Source organism: Natator depressus, chromosome 23 (assembly GCF_965152275.1).
Source record: "Natator depressus isolate rNatDep1 chromosome 23, rNatDep2.hap1, whole genome shotgun sequence".
Lineage (NCBI taxonomy): Eukaryota > Metazoa > Chordata > Testudines > Cheloniidae > Natator > Natator depressus.
Window position 1 is genome coordinate 16,961,619 of NC_134256.1, and position 14,123 is coordinate 16,975,741.

Sequence of the window (14,123 nt, forward strand, 5' to 3'; positions counted from 1 at the left end):
CTGCCTGGGCAAGGCAGCAGCAGGGACACCGCAGCGGCAAGGAAGGTGGCAGGCAGATATTGACCTGCCCAGTGACCGCAGCAATTCCCCTGCGAGTTCGGAGCTTGGTCCCATCGCCCTGGCGATTCCCGGGAAAGGGGGATCCGCTCCCTGCCGCTGCTCCAGGACCTTCCCTTAGCCTGGGCCTGGAATTGCTCCCGGTGCCTCCTCCGCCAGCTGAGGCCTGGGGGGCGGGAGGGGCACAGGGACAGGGAGGATGTTAGAGCAGACGTTGGAGAGGTTGGGGACTGGACACAGCTCCTTGTCTGCTGGCTGCCGAGCTCCTTGGGGCAGTCATTGGCCTTCGCTGCATGGGCTGCTGGGGCAGACAGAAGTGTTGGCCAGGCCCTAGACAGCCCTCAATCGCCAGTGGCCGGCCTCGCTGAGTGGTCACCTCTCTCCCAGCCGTACTGCCCCAGCTGGGTCAGTGGGGTGCCCGCACCAGGGCCCCTTGTTCTAGGAGAGGGAGCAGCACCCGACAATGGGAGCCCAGCCTGGCTGAACCTTCAACTCTTCAGCAACCAAAATAATCCCACTTAGTAAAGCTTCCAGTCACAAGAGAGAGCTCATCCCCCTATCTGCACAGCTGGGCTGGAATCAGAGACTCCATCTGAGACATGGTACAGACCCACCTGCCATTTACTCCTGTCCCATTGATAGTGCTGGGCACCACCAACACCTCACTGACAGCTCTGACCCATTCCCCTTCCCAGGCGCTCTCCCTGCCCCCGCCCTCTACCTAAGCCAGACATCTGCCCAGCCAGGAGACTCCGTGTGGCTCAAGTGCTCCGTGTTGTCCCAGCTCCTGGCCACCCGTGTTGTCTTCTGCAAGGACGGGGAAGAGGTTTCGTCCCAGCAGGATTCAGAGGAGAAGGCCACCTATGACTGTGACCATGTGGTGCCCGGGGGCAGCTCTGGGAATTACACCTGTGGGTATGAGATCAATGACAGCGACAACCGGGTGACCAGATCCCAGCTCAGCCCTGCCCAGCACCTAAGCGTCACCGGTAAGGGATGAGTGTCTATGTGTGTGTCTGTATCCCAGCTCAGCCGTGCTGAGCAACTCAGCAGCACACAAAGCGAGAACCACAGTTAAATAATAAACCCCTGGAAATCCAAATGCTGAAATTCATCAACATCTGAAACGAAACAGCTTTGTTCAAAATTTGTCACAGGGAACCCCGCCCCCAATTTTCACCCATCTCAGCTCAGACTGCTCAGCCCTGGCATGTGGGGTCAGGGACATTGTAGAAATGTTGGGCTTGAAGAGACCTCAAGATGCCATCAAGTCCAGCCCCCTGCACTGAGGCAGGACCAAGTAAACCTGGACCATCCCTGATTGGAGTTTGTCCACCTCCAATGACAGGGATTCCACAACCTCCCTTGGAAGCCTATTCCAGAGCTTCACTAGCCCTATAGAATCATAGAATCGTAGGACTGGAAGGGACCTCGAGAGGTCATCTAGTCCAGTGCCCTGCACTCAAGGCACGACTAAGTATTATCTAGACCAGGGGTGGCCAACCTGTGGCTCCGGAGCCACATGCGGCTCTTCAGAAGTCAATATGTGGCTCCTTGCATAGGCACCGACTCCGGGGCTGGAGCCACAGGCGCCAACTTTCCAATGTGCTGGGGGGTGCTCACTGCTCCACCGCTGGCTCTGCCACAGGCCCTGCCCCCGTTCCACCCCTTCCTGCCCCCTCCCCTGAGCTTGCCGTGACCTTGCTCCTCCTCCCTAGATCCGGATCCCCTCAGGGCTTTGGATCTGGCCTGCAGGATTGTCATCCCTGTGGCGCCATGAGCCCCGCACCGCTCCCAGAAACGGCCGGCACCATGTCCCTGCGGCCCCTGGGGGAAGGGGAGGAAGAGAGCTCCGCACACTGCCCTTGCCTCTGGGTACCTCCCCCGAAGCTCCCATTGGCCGGGAACGGTGAACTGCGGCCAATGGGAGCTTCGGGGGAGGTACCCACAGGCGTGCGGAGCCCTCTGCGCCCCCTCCCCCAGGGGCTGCAGAGACGTGGTGCCGGCTACTTCCCGCACCCCAACTCCCTGCCCTGAGCCCCCTGCCTGTACCCCAAACCCCTGCCGCACCCCACACCCCTCCTGCACCCCAACCCCCTGCCCTGAGCCCCCTGCTGCACCTTGCACCCCTCCTGCACCCCAACCCCTTGGCCTGAGCCCCCTCGTACACGCCACACCCCTCCTCTGCCCCAACCCCTTGCCCTGAGCCCCTTCCTGCACACAGCACCCCCTCCCACATCCCCGTACTCCCTCCCTCCCGCACCCCAACCCCCTGCCCCAGCCCTACATTCATGGCCCTGCATGCAATTTCCCCACCCAGATGTGGCCCTCGGGCCAAAAGGTTTTCCCACCCCTGATCTAACCTAATCCTCCCTTGCTGCAAATTAAGCTCATTACTTCTTTTCCTACCTTCAGTGGGCACTAAAACCAATTGATCACCATCCTCACCCTAACCCTGAGCATATTTAGAGACTGTTATCAGGTTCCACCTTAGGCTTCTTTTCTCAAGATTAAACGGTCCCAGCTTTTTAACCTTTCCTCAGAGGTCAGGTTTTCTAAACCTTTGATCATTTTTGTTCTTCTCCTCTGGACTCTCCAGTTTGTCCACAACTTTCCTAAAGTGTCACACTCAGAACTGGACCCTGTACTCCAGCTGAGGCCTCACCAGTGCCGAGCTGAATGTAACAATGACCTCCCTTGTCTTACATACAATGTTAGCCCTTTTCACAACTACATCACACTGCTGACTCAGATTCAGTTTCTGATCCACTCTAACCCCAGGCCCATTTCAGCAGCACGACCGCCAGCCAGTTATTTCCCATGGAGTAGCTGTGCTAGGGCAGCATATGGGCCTGGAGTGGGGCCATGCTCTGCTCTGATCTCTTGTGTATTTATTGCCTAGGTGATGACTCCAGCAGCGGTGGTGTCGGGGGTTCCCCCCACAAGGTAAATGCTTCTGAAGTGTTTCTTTATTCTGGGGACTGTATTTAGGGAAAAATGGGTCCTGGGCTGGGCAACCCCTGGTCTGAGTGTGATTGCCGTGACGATGGATATAGAGGAAATACACAACCACACAACAGGGTGACAGGCTCATCCAATGCAGCGCATTCTCCATGCAGCTCTCCCAGGCTTTTACCAGCATTGCTGAGCCTGGAAACATCTTTGGAGGACAGGAAAATGGCCCCTTCAAAGGGGGAATCCCAAACCCTTCTGATGGGCAAGAGTTTCCTGTGGAGCTCACAGACCCCCTCTGCTAAACCGGCAGTCAGTGAATTATTTCCTCCCTCTCCACTCAAGGTTTTGTTGTTGTTCTGGAAGGAGGCACCAGATGCATCATCACACCTGGGCTGACATGTTCTTTCTCTCCATGTAATTAGTTATTTACGTTCTGTGCTCCAGTCCTGGAACAAAGGTGTCACACATAGCATGCGGGGAAACCTGTTTCAGGAATTTATTTCAGTCCAGCACCAGTGCCCAGTTCCCTGGCAGCAACCGAGCCCCAGGAACTGACCTTACCAGAGCTCAAACCTGGCTGTTTCCCCAGCTCCCCCCATAGCGTCTGTTGGAGCAAATGCGGTTGTATCGTAGAGCTTGGCTGTAGACAATGGATCGTGTGGTGTGGTCTGGATGAAAGCTGGAGGCATGTAGGTAGGAGTAGCGGTCAGTAGGTTTTTGGTATAGGGTGGTGTTTATGTGACCATCGCTTATTAGCACCATAGTGTCCAGGAAGTGGATCTCTTGTGTGGACTGGTCTAGGCTGAGGTTGATGGTGGGATGGAAGTTGCTGAAATCATGAAAAGAAAAGGAGGACTTGTGGCACCTGAGAGACTAACCAATTTATCTGAGCATGAGCTTTCGTGAGCTACAGCTCACTTCATCGGATGCATACTGTGGAAATTGCAGAAGACATTATATACACAGACACCATGAAACAATACCTCCTCCCACCCCACTCTCCTGCTGGTAATCATGGTGGAATTCCTCAAGGGCTTCTTTTTCATGGGTCCAGATGATGAAGATGTCATCAATGTAGCGCAAGTAGAGTAGGGGCATGAGAGCTGAGGAAGCGTTGTTCTAAGTCAGCCATAAAAATGTTGGCATACTGTGGGGCCATGCGGGTACCCATATCAGTGCCGCTGATTTGAAGGTATACATTGTCCCCAAATGTGAAATAGTTATGGGTGAGGACAAAGTCACAAAGTTCAGCCACTAGGTTTGCCGTGACATTATCGGGGATACTGTTCCTGATGGCTTGTAGTCCATCTTTGTGTGGAATGTTGGTGTAGAGGGCTTCTACATCCATAGTGGCCAGGATGGTGTTATCAGGAAGATCACCAATGGATTGTAGTTTCCTCAGGAAGTCAGTGGTGTCTCGAAGATAGTTGGGAGTGCTGGTAGCACTTGTCTACAGCCAAGCTCTACGATACAACCGCATTTGCTCCAACCCCTCAGACAGAGACAAACACCTACAAGATCTCTATCAAGCATTCTTACAACTTACAATACCCACCTGCTGAAGTGAAGAAACAGATTGACAGAGCCAGAAGAGTTCCCAGAAGTCACCTACTACAGGACAGGCCCAACAAAGAAAATAACAGAACGCCACTAGCCATAACATTCAGCCCCCAACTAAAACCCCTCCAACGCATCATCAAGGATCTACAACCTATCCTGAAGGACGACCCATCACTCTCACAGATCTTGGGAGACAGGCCAGTCCTTGCTTACAGACAGCCCCCCAACCTGAAGCAAATACTCACCAGCAACCACACACCCCACAACAGAACCACTAACCCAGGAACCTGTCCTTGCAACAAAGCCCATTGCCAACTGTGCCCACATATCTATTCAGGGGACACCATCATAGGGCCTAATCACATCAGCCACACTATCAGAGGCTCGTTCACCTGCACATCTACCAATGTGATATATGCCATCATGTGCCAGCAATGCCCCTCTGCCATGTACATTGGTCAAACTGGACAGTCTCTACGTAAAAGAATAAATGGACACAAATCAGACATCAAGAATTATAACATTCAAAAACCAGTCAGAGAACACTTCAATCTCTCTGGTCACTCGATCTCAGACCTAAAAGTGGCAATTCTTCAACAAAAAAACTACAAAAACAGACTCCAACGAGAGACTGCTGAATTGGAATTAATTTGCAAACTGGATACAATTAACTTAGGCTTGAATAGAGACTGGGAGTGGATGGGTCATTACACAAAGTAAAACTATTTCCCCATGTTTATTCCCCTCCACACTGTTCCTCAGACGTTCTTCTTAACTGCTGAAAATGGCCCACCTTGATTATCACTACAAAAGGTTTTCTCCCCCCCACTCTCCTGCTCGTAATAGCTCATCTTAAGTGATCACTCTCCTTACAGAGTGTATGGTAACACCCATTGTTTCATGTTCTCTGTGTATATAAATCTCCCCACTGTATTTTCCACTGAATGCATCTGATGAAGTGAGCTGTAGCTCACGAAAGCTTATGATCAAATAAATTTGTTAGTCTCTAAGGTGCCACAAGTACTCCTTTTCTTTTTGCGAATACAGACTAACACAGCTGCTACTCTGAAACGTAACATTATATTCTGGCAAAGGCTGTGTGCACCCCTCCAAGGGCTAGGAAAGGATGGTCAGACTTTGTATAACAGTGCCACCTACTGACTCCTGCCAGAGCGACACTAATTATATATGTGCCTCCAGAACTTGAGGGGAAATGGCATTTGTGTCCCTTGAGAAATTCTGACCTTTCACATTTTATTTTGATCCTGAATCAGGATCAAAAGTCAAAATTTCAGATATTGCAAGGAACAGAAATGTAGCAACTTTTAGATTCCAAAACACTGAAGAGCCTTTTCAAAAGGTTTTGATTTTAAAGACACAGCATTTTCTGATGGAAAAGTCTTCCACTGGATATTTGTAGACTGGCTCTGCACAGATCTCTGCATGCCATATGGATCTGTGGCCCTGACTCAGGAAAGCGCTCAAGCATGTGCTCAAGACCATCCCTATTCAGGACAGCACCTATGTATGTGCTTAACTTTAAGCACCTGCTACAGTCCCATTGCTGGACCTAAAATGGTTGTTTGAAGTTAAGTTTGTACCTGGGTGCTGTCCTGAAAAGTGATGATTCCCTGAAGCAGGGCAGTTCCCATAGGGATGTTTCCTGCCTTGAGGAGCTCACCCTTAGAGCTGGGGGGAAATCCAGGTTTATTTCCACAAACAATTGTGAACAAAACTATTTCATTCAGAACTTGTTATGGAAAATTTCAACGTTTTCATGAAAAAATATTCATGAAACTCAACAAAAAAATTTCATTTGGCCTCATTTCAACTAGACATTTTCATTTGTTTTGGGTTTTCAGAACCAAAATGCAACAAAAATGTCAGAAACACAAATAGCTTTTCTTTGTTCAATTTCAAAGCTAATAGACATTTTCCTTCCATTTCTGGATTTTGAAAACCAATATGAAACAAAACTGCCAATTCAAAACAAAACAAAACGTTTTCTTCCATTTCAAAATTATTTTTGTGGAAAGATTAAGAAGGCCCTTGCTAGTGAATAGTTTGGGAGAAAGATTTTGATTTCAGTTAAACTGTGTTTGGATTAAAAAAAAGTTTGGCAAACAAAATGTGGAAAAACTTCAACGAGCTTTACTTGCAAATAACAGCGAATAACGTTGCCCGCAGATAACCGTGGGGTGAGCTTCCAGGTATGGTCATGAGGACATTAGGGATCACTTACCATAGAACGCAGCCAGTGGGGACTTGCCGGTGGCTGCTTGGAGAGGCCATTCACAACAAGGTTCTTTCCTAGGGCCGGATCTAAAGCTCCTGTTGGGAATTACAATCCCTGCCGTCGTGGTTCTGGCTGTGGTGCTTTATCGTCTGGGAAAGAAAGGTGGGTATGACAGTGAGGCCAGTGTTAGCAAATGTACAGACAGACATGGCAGAGACAACCCCTTAGATCCCCTGTACCCAGTGTGTCTGGGATGGGGAGAGAGAGATGATCAAAAGACACAATGAAATTGTGTTTCTGGGAGGCTGGCTGGAGAGAAAACTCATAGAATCATAGAATATCAGGGTTGGAAGGGACCTCAGGAGGTCATCTAGTCCAACCCCCTGCTCAAAGCAGGACCAATCCCAAACAAAATCATCCAAGCCAGGGCTTTGTCAAGCCTGACCTTAAAAACTTCTGTTCCGTGACTGAGGCTCCAGGGTGCTATTGCAATAGAAATAATTGATCACTATGATAATCCCTTTTATCATCTCTTTGATCTTTCTCCCCAGCCAGACTCCCCAAAACAAATGACCAATTCCACTGTGTCTTTGATCATCTCTCTCCCCACCATTCCAGACACACTGGAGATTCCACAACCTCCCTAGGTAACTCGTTCCAGTGCTTCACCACCCTCCTCGTGAAAAAGTTTTTCTTAATATCCAACCTAAACCTCCCCCACTGCAACTTGAGACCATGACTCCTCGTTCTGTCATCTGCTACCACTGAGAACAGTCTAGATCCATCCTCTTTGGAACCCCCTTTCAGGTAGTTGAAAGCAGCTATCAAATCCCCCCTCATTCTTCTCTTCTGCATACTAAACAATCCCAGTTCCCTCAGCCTCTCTTCATAAGTCATGTGTTCCAGCCCCCTAATCATTTTTGTTGTCCTCCTCTGGACTCTTTCCAATTTTTCCATATCCTTCTTGTAGTGTGGGGCCCAAAACTGGACACAGTACTCCAGATGAGGCCTCACCAATTTCGAATAGAGGGGAACGATCACGTCCTTCGATCTGCTGGCAATGCCCCTACTTATACAGCCCAAAATGCCATTGGCCTTCTTGGCAACAAGGGCACACTGTTGACTCATATCCAGCTTCTCATCCACTGTAACCCCTAGGTCCTTTTCTGCAGAACTGCTGCCTTACCATTTGGTCCCTAGTCTGTAGCAGTGCATGGGATTCTTCCGTTCTAAGTGCAGGACTCTGCACTTGTCCTTGTTGAACCTCATCAGACTTCTTTTGGCCCAATCCTCTAATTTGTCTAGGTCCCTCTGTATCCTATCCTTACCTCCAGGGTATCTACCACTCCTCCCAGTTTAGTGTCATCTACAAACTTGCTGAGGGTGCAATCCACGCCATCCTCCAGATCATTAATGAAGATATTGAACAAAACTGGCCCGAGGACCGACCCTTGGGGCACTCCGCTTGATACTGGCTGCCAACTGGACATGGAGCCATTGATCACTACCCATTGAGCCCAACGATCAATGAGATGATGAAAGGGATAATCACTGTGATTAATTATTTGTATTGCAGTAGCACCCTGGAGCCCCAATCAGGGATCAGAGCCCCATTGTGCTAGGCGCTGTACATTATTTATTAGGTATGTTACTGTAGTGCCATGGAGCCCCAACCAGGGATCAGGACTCCACTGCGCAAGCTGCTGCACAGATCAGTAACGAAGGGGACAGACCCTGCCCCAGAGACAGTCACAATCTAGGACTCAGCCAGGGGCATGTGTACGGATGGAATATCGACACGCAGGTAACTAAGGCTGCAGTTCAGGAAGGCATCCCCTAGTCAGGAAGGGCCATTACATCTGTGCCCGTGTGTAAGTGGTTTCCTGAATCAGGACCTAACAACTCTGAAAATAGAGCTCTGGACACAGCTCTGCCCTGCCAACCTTTCCTCACACGGCGTCCCTAGCCCCAAGCTTTCACAGCACTCGAGTCACCCCAACAATCTCGAGATTGACTTAAAAGTCATGGGATTTCCAACAAGTCACCAGTGTGGGTTCTTTGTATTTGCCTGGAGGATTTGTTCTTTGTGGGGTCTCTCAGGTCACATTTTCAGGCTTTTCTCTCCAAACACGAGGGTTATAAATTTACACTTTTTTTTTTATGAAAGCCGAGATTCTCATTGAAGCCCCTGATTCTCAGACCTGGGGCTTTACGTAGAACATGAAATGCCATGAGATTACCACTAAAATCATCAGACTTGGCCACACCGCTCCCAGGGGCAGTCAGTGGGGCTGGTGGAGGAGAGCACTGGACTGGGCTATGGGGACAGGCTCTGCATCAATATGATTGTCATAAATATAAAGGGAAGAGTAAACCCCTTTAAAATCCCTCCTGGCCAGAGGAAAAATCCTCTCACCTGTAAAGGGTTAAGAAGCTAAAGGTAACCTCGCTGGCACCTGACCAAAATGATCAATGAGGAGACAAGATACTTTCAAAAGCTGGGAGGAGGGAGAAAAACAAAGGGTCTGTGTCTGTCTGTGTGATGCTTTTTGCCGGAGACAGAACAGGAATGGAGTCTTAGAACTTAGTAAATAATCTAGCTAGGTATGTGTTAGATTATGATTTCTTTAAATGGCTGAGAAAATAGCTGTGCTTAATAGAATGAATATTCCTGTCTGTGTGTCTTTTTTGTAACTTAAGGTTTTGCCTAGACGGATTCTCTATGTTTTGAATCTAACTACCCTGTAAGGTATCTACCATCCTGATTTTACAGAGGTGATTCCTTTTTACTTCTATTAAAAGTCTTCTTGTAAGAAAACTGAATGCTTTTTCATTGTTCTAAGATCCAAGGGTTTGGGTCTGTGGTCACCTATGCAAATTGGTGAGGATTTTTACCAAACCTTCCGCAGGAAGTGGGGTGCAAGGGTTGGGAGGATTTTGGGGGGAAAGACATGTCCAAACTACTTTTTTTCAGGAACCCAGATAAAGTTTGGTGGTGGCAGTGGAAGTCCAAGGGCAAAGGGTAAAATTAGTTTGTACCTTGGGGAAGTTTTAACCTAAGCTGGTAAAAGTAAGCTTAGGAGGTTTTCATGCAGGTCCCCACATCTGTACCCTAGAGTTCAGTGTGGGGAAGGAACCTTGACAATGATGATGAATTTGGGCCATGTCGCTCAGTTTCCATCCTTCTCTCTCTCTGCTCATGAGAAAACGTGTCCTCGTCTCTGATCACATTGTCTCACTGCTTCCAGTTGCGTCTCTACCAAGGGATCAAAGGCAGGAGGAGATTATTCCCTCTCCCATCTCGTTTTCTTTCTGGATCCCTTATCTGTGCCTCACAGAAGGGCCAGCAGCTGAGTAGCTCAGCTCTCCTGATGCAGGGGGTTTCAGTCTGTTCTGGGGGAATTTTTGAAAAGGCCAGGGAAGGATGAACTCCCTGGTCGGGATGGGATCTGGGGGTTAGGAGGAGACACTTTAAGGAAGGGGTTTGCCAAAGCGGCGTGTTCCCATCGAATTCAGTGGCAGCAGAGTGAACATGTTTGAAAATCACCATGAGATGTTTGAAAGAATGAAGGTGACCCTGCTTCACACTCAGGGTGTCAGGACTGGTCGGCCACAAAGCGGCACTGACCGACCCACTCAGTTCCCTAGAACTGGGTCTGTTCTTCTGCGGCAGGGCTGAGAGTGGCCAGGCCTGGCTGGAAACCAAGGGTCTCCAGTCCATTCAGGTGCAGGGGGTAACACCCAATGTTATCTCCATCAGCTGCATCTAGTTTAGTACCAGGTTTGGCGTGTCTACACACGGACTCACCCCAAAACACCCACAGCGGGTTCCCTCACAGCGGCCGTGATTTCGGTGCAGGTCTGTGCATGAGGCGGCCGTAGCGCTCCCCCCCATGCTGGGGAGAGCCAGGTAGCAGGGACGCCCGTGGGGATTCAGAGCGCACTTTACATGTGAACAACATGCTGTGCAGAAGGGGCTCTGAGCCGATCGCCTCTGCAGCACGGCCCAGGGGGACCAGCTCATTGGGGCCCCAGGCTGTCCGCAGTTTCACTGGAGCTACTGAGTGCCACTGGCTCTCTGTCTGCCCACCATCCTGTCAGAGGCTTTTGAGGGAACCCTCCCCCACCCTCCATATACAGAGACCCTCCAGGGACCCCGCAGAGAGTGTCTAAGGGTCGCTCCTGATTGCTCAGCAGCCAGAACCTGCCACTCAGGGCTCCCGCAGACTCCTGTTCCCCTCCCCCACAACTTCCCAATGACCTTCTGCAACCCGCTGGGCCCGCTGCAGCCCTTCTGAGGGCCACGGGGCCCATACGCTTGTTCTAAACCCTGCCTGGTCCATGGCAGCCTCACAGCCCCAGAGCTCAGAGCTGATTCATCAGCTGCACATTGCCCCGAGAGGGACTCCAGGAAATCTACACGGTCCTGGCCCAGTCGGATATGATGGGGGAGAAGCCAGCCCTGGGGGTGGGGCAGAGAGCACCAGGTGAGAGTCCAGGGAGTTTGTGGGGTGACCAGCTGGATACAGAGAGGGAAAGGTGCATGGGGAGACTAAGGGCAGTTTCCAGGCTCTGCCAGTGTCCGGCCCAGCCTGGATTCCCAGTGCAGCAACTCTGCCAGTAAAACTGGTGGGGGCACAGAGGACACGACACACAGACCCACGGTACTGGGAGCCCTCACCCCGACTCCCATCAGTGCATGTTCCCTGCCTGCATCCTGTGCCCCATCCTATAGGGCTCCTTAGCTGCCTCTCCCCAAATATTCCCTCCCTCCCTCCTCCTCCCATATGACCAGTCTCTGCCCCCAAACACCCCCACCCTGCCCTCCTGGGACGTGGGAGCTGGTTAGCAGACTGGGCCAGAAGTGGGGCTCTGAAGCTGCATTTCCACACTGTGCAGAGTTGAGCCTTAACAATGAGCATTCAGTCTTTCTACATTGTGAGCAGACCTGGGGCAAAATTCCACTTTTATTTGAATGAAAAAATTTCTAATAAACAATTTTGTTCAAAAATTTTCACAAAAAATATTGTTTTTTTTCTGACAAAATAATTTAAAGTGAAACAAAACAAAACAAAAATATCCATTCAAAGAAAACAAAATGAGCATTTTGTTTAAGATTTTTTTATTGAAAATTTCATTAAATAAGATGGTTTTGACCAAACATTTGATTTTGGTTAAACTATTATTCATAAAAAAAATTTCTGTTGAAAAAGGTCACCCAGTTGTAACTTTGTGAAAACGCCAGTGTTCTCTTCAACTTCTGTCTTGAGATGTCAGGGATTTTCAGTTCTCCCCAAGCTTAACTCCAGGCTGACCTAGTGGGGTTTTGGTTAGTTGGTTTGTTGACCATTTTGCTGAAGTAGAACAGGATGTTCATGTCTCCACTTTATTAGACTTTCCCTGCATAAATGTTGAAGCCACCATGTTCCCTGATTATCCAGAAGTAGGGCTTGCTGCCTTTCCACTGAGTGTGAGCTGAATGGAGAGGTAAAGTCCTAGCAGCAGAACCAGCCATGGGAAGAAATCTCCTCACAGCGGGACCTCTGAAAACAGACTCAGTGTCACCAATGTGACACACAGAGAGCACGCGGCATCACTGATACCCCCTGTAGATGAGGAGCCTGGCTGCAAAGTGCTGGAGCCTGCCAACTTCTGCTGCCCGGAGCGATCGGGCGCTCTAGTTCCCAGGGAGTAGCGCCGGGGAGCAGCCGGGCTCCTACCTGGGCAGTGATTGTGCCATGTGTGGAGCTAGGATTGGCAGCCTGGCCCAACCTGGCCCCTCAGTGGAAGCAGCCTTGTGTGGCGCACCTAGCGCGGACCCCTCTACAGCCGATGGGGGGGGGGCAAATGGAGAGGGGCCAAGAGCTGCTCTTTGAACAGCCCCTCTCCCAACATCCACGCCCCGCAGGTAGCGGGTTGCCCCCTTCCTTTCAATGCCTCTTGCTGTGCTCGGAGCTTGCCCTCCTCTCACCCGCTCTGCTCGCAGCACCAGTGCAAACCTGGGAGTGCTCCCCTTCCCCAGCCCCGGGCCGACCCCCTACTTAAGTTGAGCTGCCGCCCTGGGCTGTGAGATGCCCCCTGCAGCCGCCACTGAGCATGGGCAGCAGTTATCGTAGGCAGGGGGAGGCTGTGCCTCCCCAAACAGCCTAGCGTGCCCTGCCCACGCTCCGCCCCAGGACCAGGCCCCTCCTACAGTTCCCAGCACTCTGCCCTGGCTGGCCCAGGCCGGCTGGGGCTGGCCTGCCTGCCTTCTCCAGGGACTCGGGGCAGCTGGTGCTGGGGCCATGGTGCCAGCCCGGCGCTTGCTGCCTGGTGCACTGGGATTGGGGGCGCTGCCGCCTGGCGCTCCGGGGCTGGCCGCCCAGCACACGAGGGCTGGGGCATCACCCCCTGCCCGCCTGGCGCTGTGGACGGGGGCCATGATGGGTGTGCTCTGGACTCCTGTGCGGGAGGAGGGGGAAGGGGAGGGAGAGAGGGGGCAGAAGGGGAGGGAGAGGGGCAAAGCCTCGGGCACAAGGTGAGGGACCAGGTCCTGGCTGCCCATGTAACTGAGGCTCTCCATCGACAGCTGAGCAGCTGCTGGTCTTCCCAGCCTCTCGGCAGGGAGGCTGATCACGGTTACTCTGGTAACTGTACTTTTAGTGCTGCGTGCTGACTGGACATTGCCAGGTCCCCTTTTCGACAGCACATTCCAGTCAAAAACCAGACACCTGGCAACCCCAGTCCCTGCTTCGATATTCCGAACCCTAACTGGGTGTTCTTCTGTCTTCGGTGGAGCCTTAGGGTTCAGATATTAGACAGTGAGTGTAACCCACATGCCAAATAGGGAGATATCTCTGTAAAAGATCTAGAGAGAAGTGGGGAGAGAAATAAGTTGTGTCTGGGGCATTACTGCTAGGCAGATGCGCAGTTAGCATCACACATCCAGAAATTTTGAAACTGTGTGTAGCAGTTTTTAGCACGCTCAATAGGCTTTTTGTAGCTGGACTCATAAACTCCATTGAAAGTGAGTAGACAGGGCAGCTGCTTTACAAAAACACGTGGCCTGCATGGGCTGGGAGAAGCTCAGCTCCAGGAGCAAAAAGCAAGCTGTTTTCTTGTAACTCTGAATTTTGCAGAAGGTTAGTGCTATTGTTAACTTTCCAACAGAGAAGCACAAAGCCCAGTTATAAGAAAAAAAGGGAGGGAAAACTAATGTCTTTCCTTTCAATTCGATACCTTAAATGTTATTTAATTTTAGTCAAATTGTCTTAACCAGTCTGGTTCCCCAACTCACTTCTTATTCAAATGTAATAATAAAGAAAACGTCATCTAT

The 14,123-nt window shown here is 50.7% G+C and overlaps 1 protein-coding gene across 1 annotated transcript in view; it reads left to right on the plus strand.

Moving 5' to 3' along the window:
• Positions 1-14,123, plus strand: part of LOC141976843 (T-cell-interacting, activating receptor on myeloid cells protein 1-like) — a 103,942-nt gene that overhangs the window by 18,251 nt on the left and 71,568 nt on the right. The window contains exon 2 of the mRNA XM_074938007.1: positions 753-1,046. Within this exon, the coding sequence (XP_074794108.1) occupies positions 753-1,046 (294 nt within the window). The remainder of the gene's footprint in view (positions 1-752; positions 1,047-14,123) is intronic.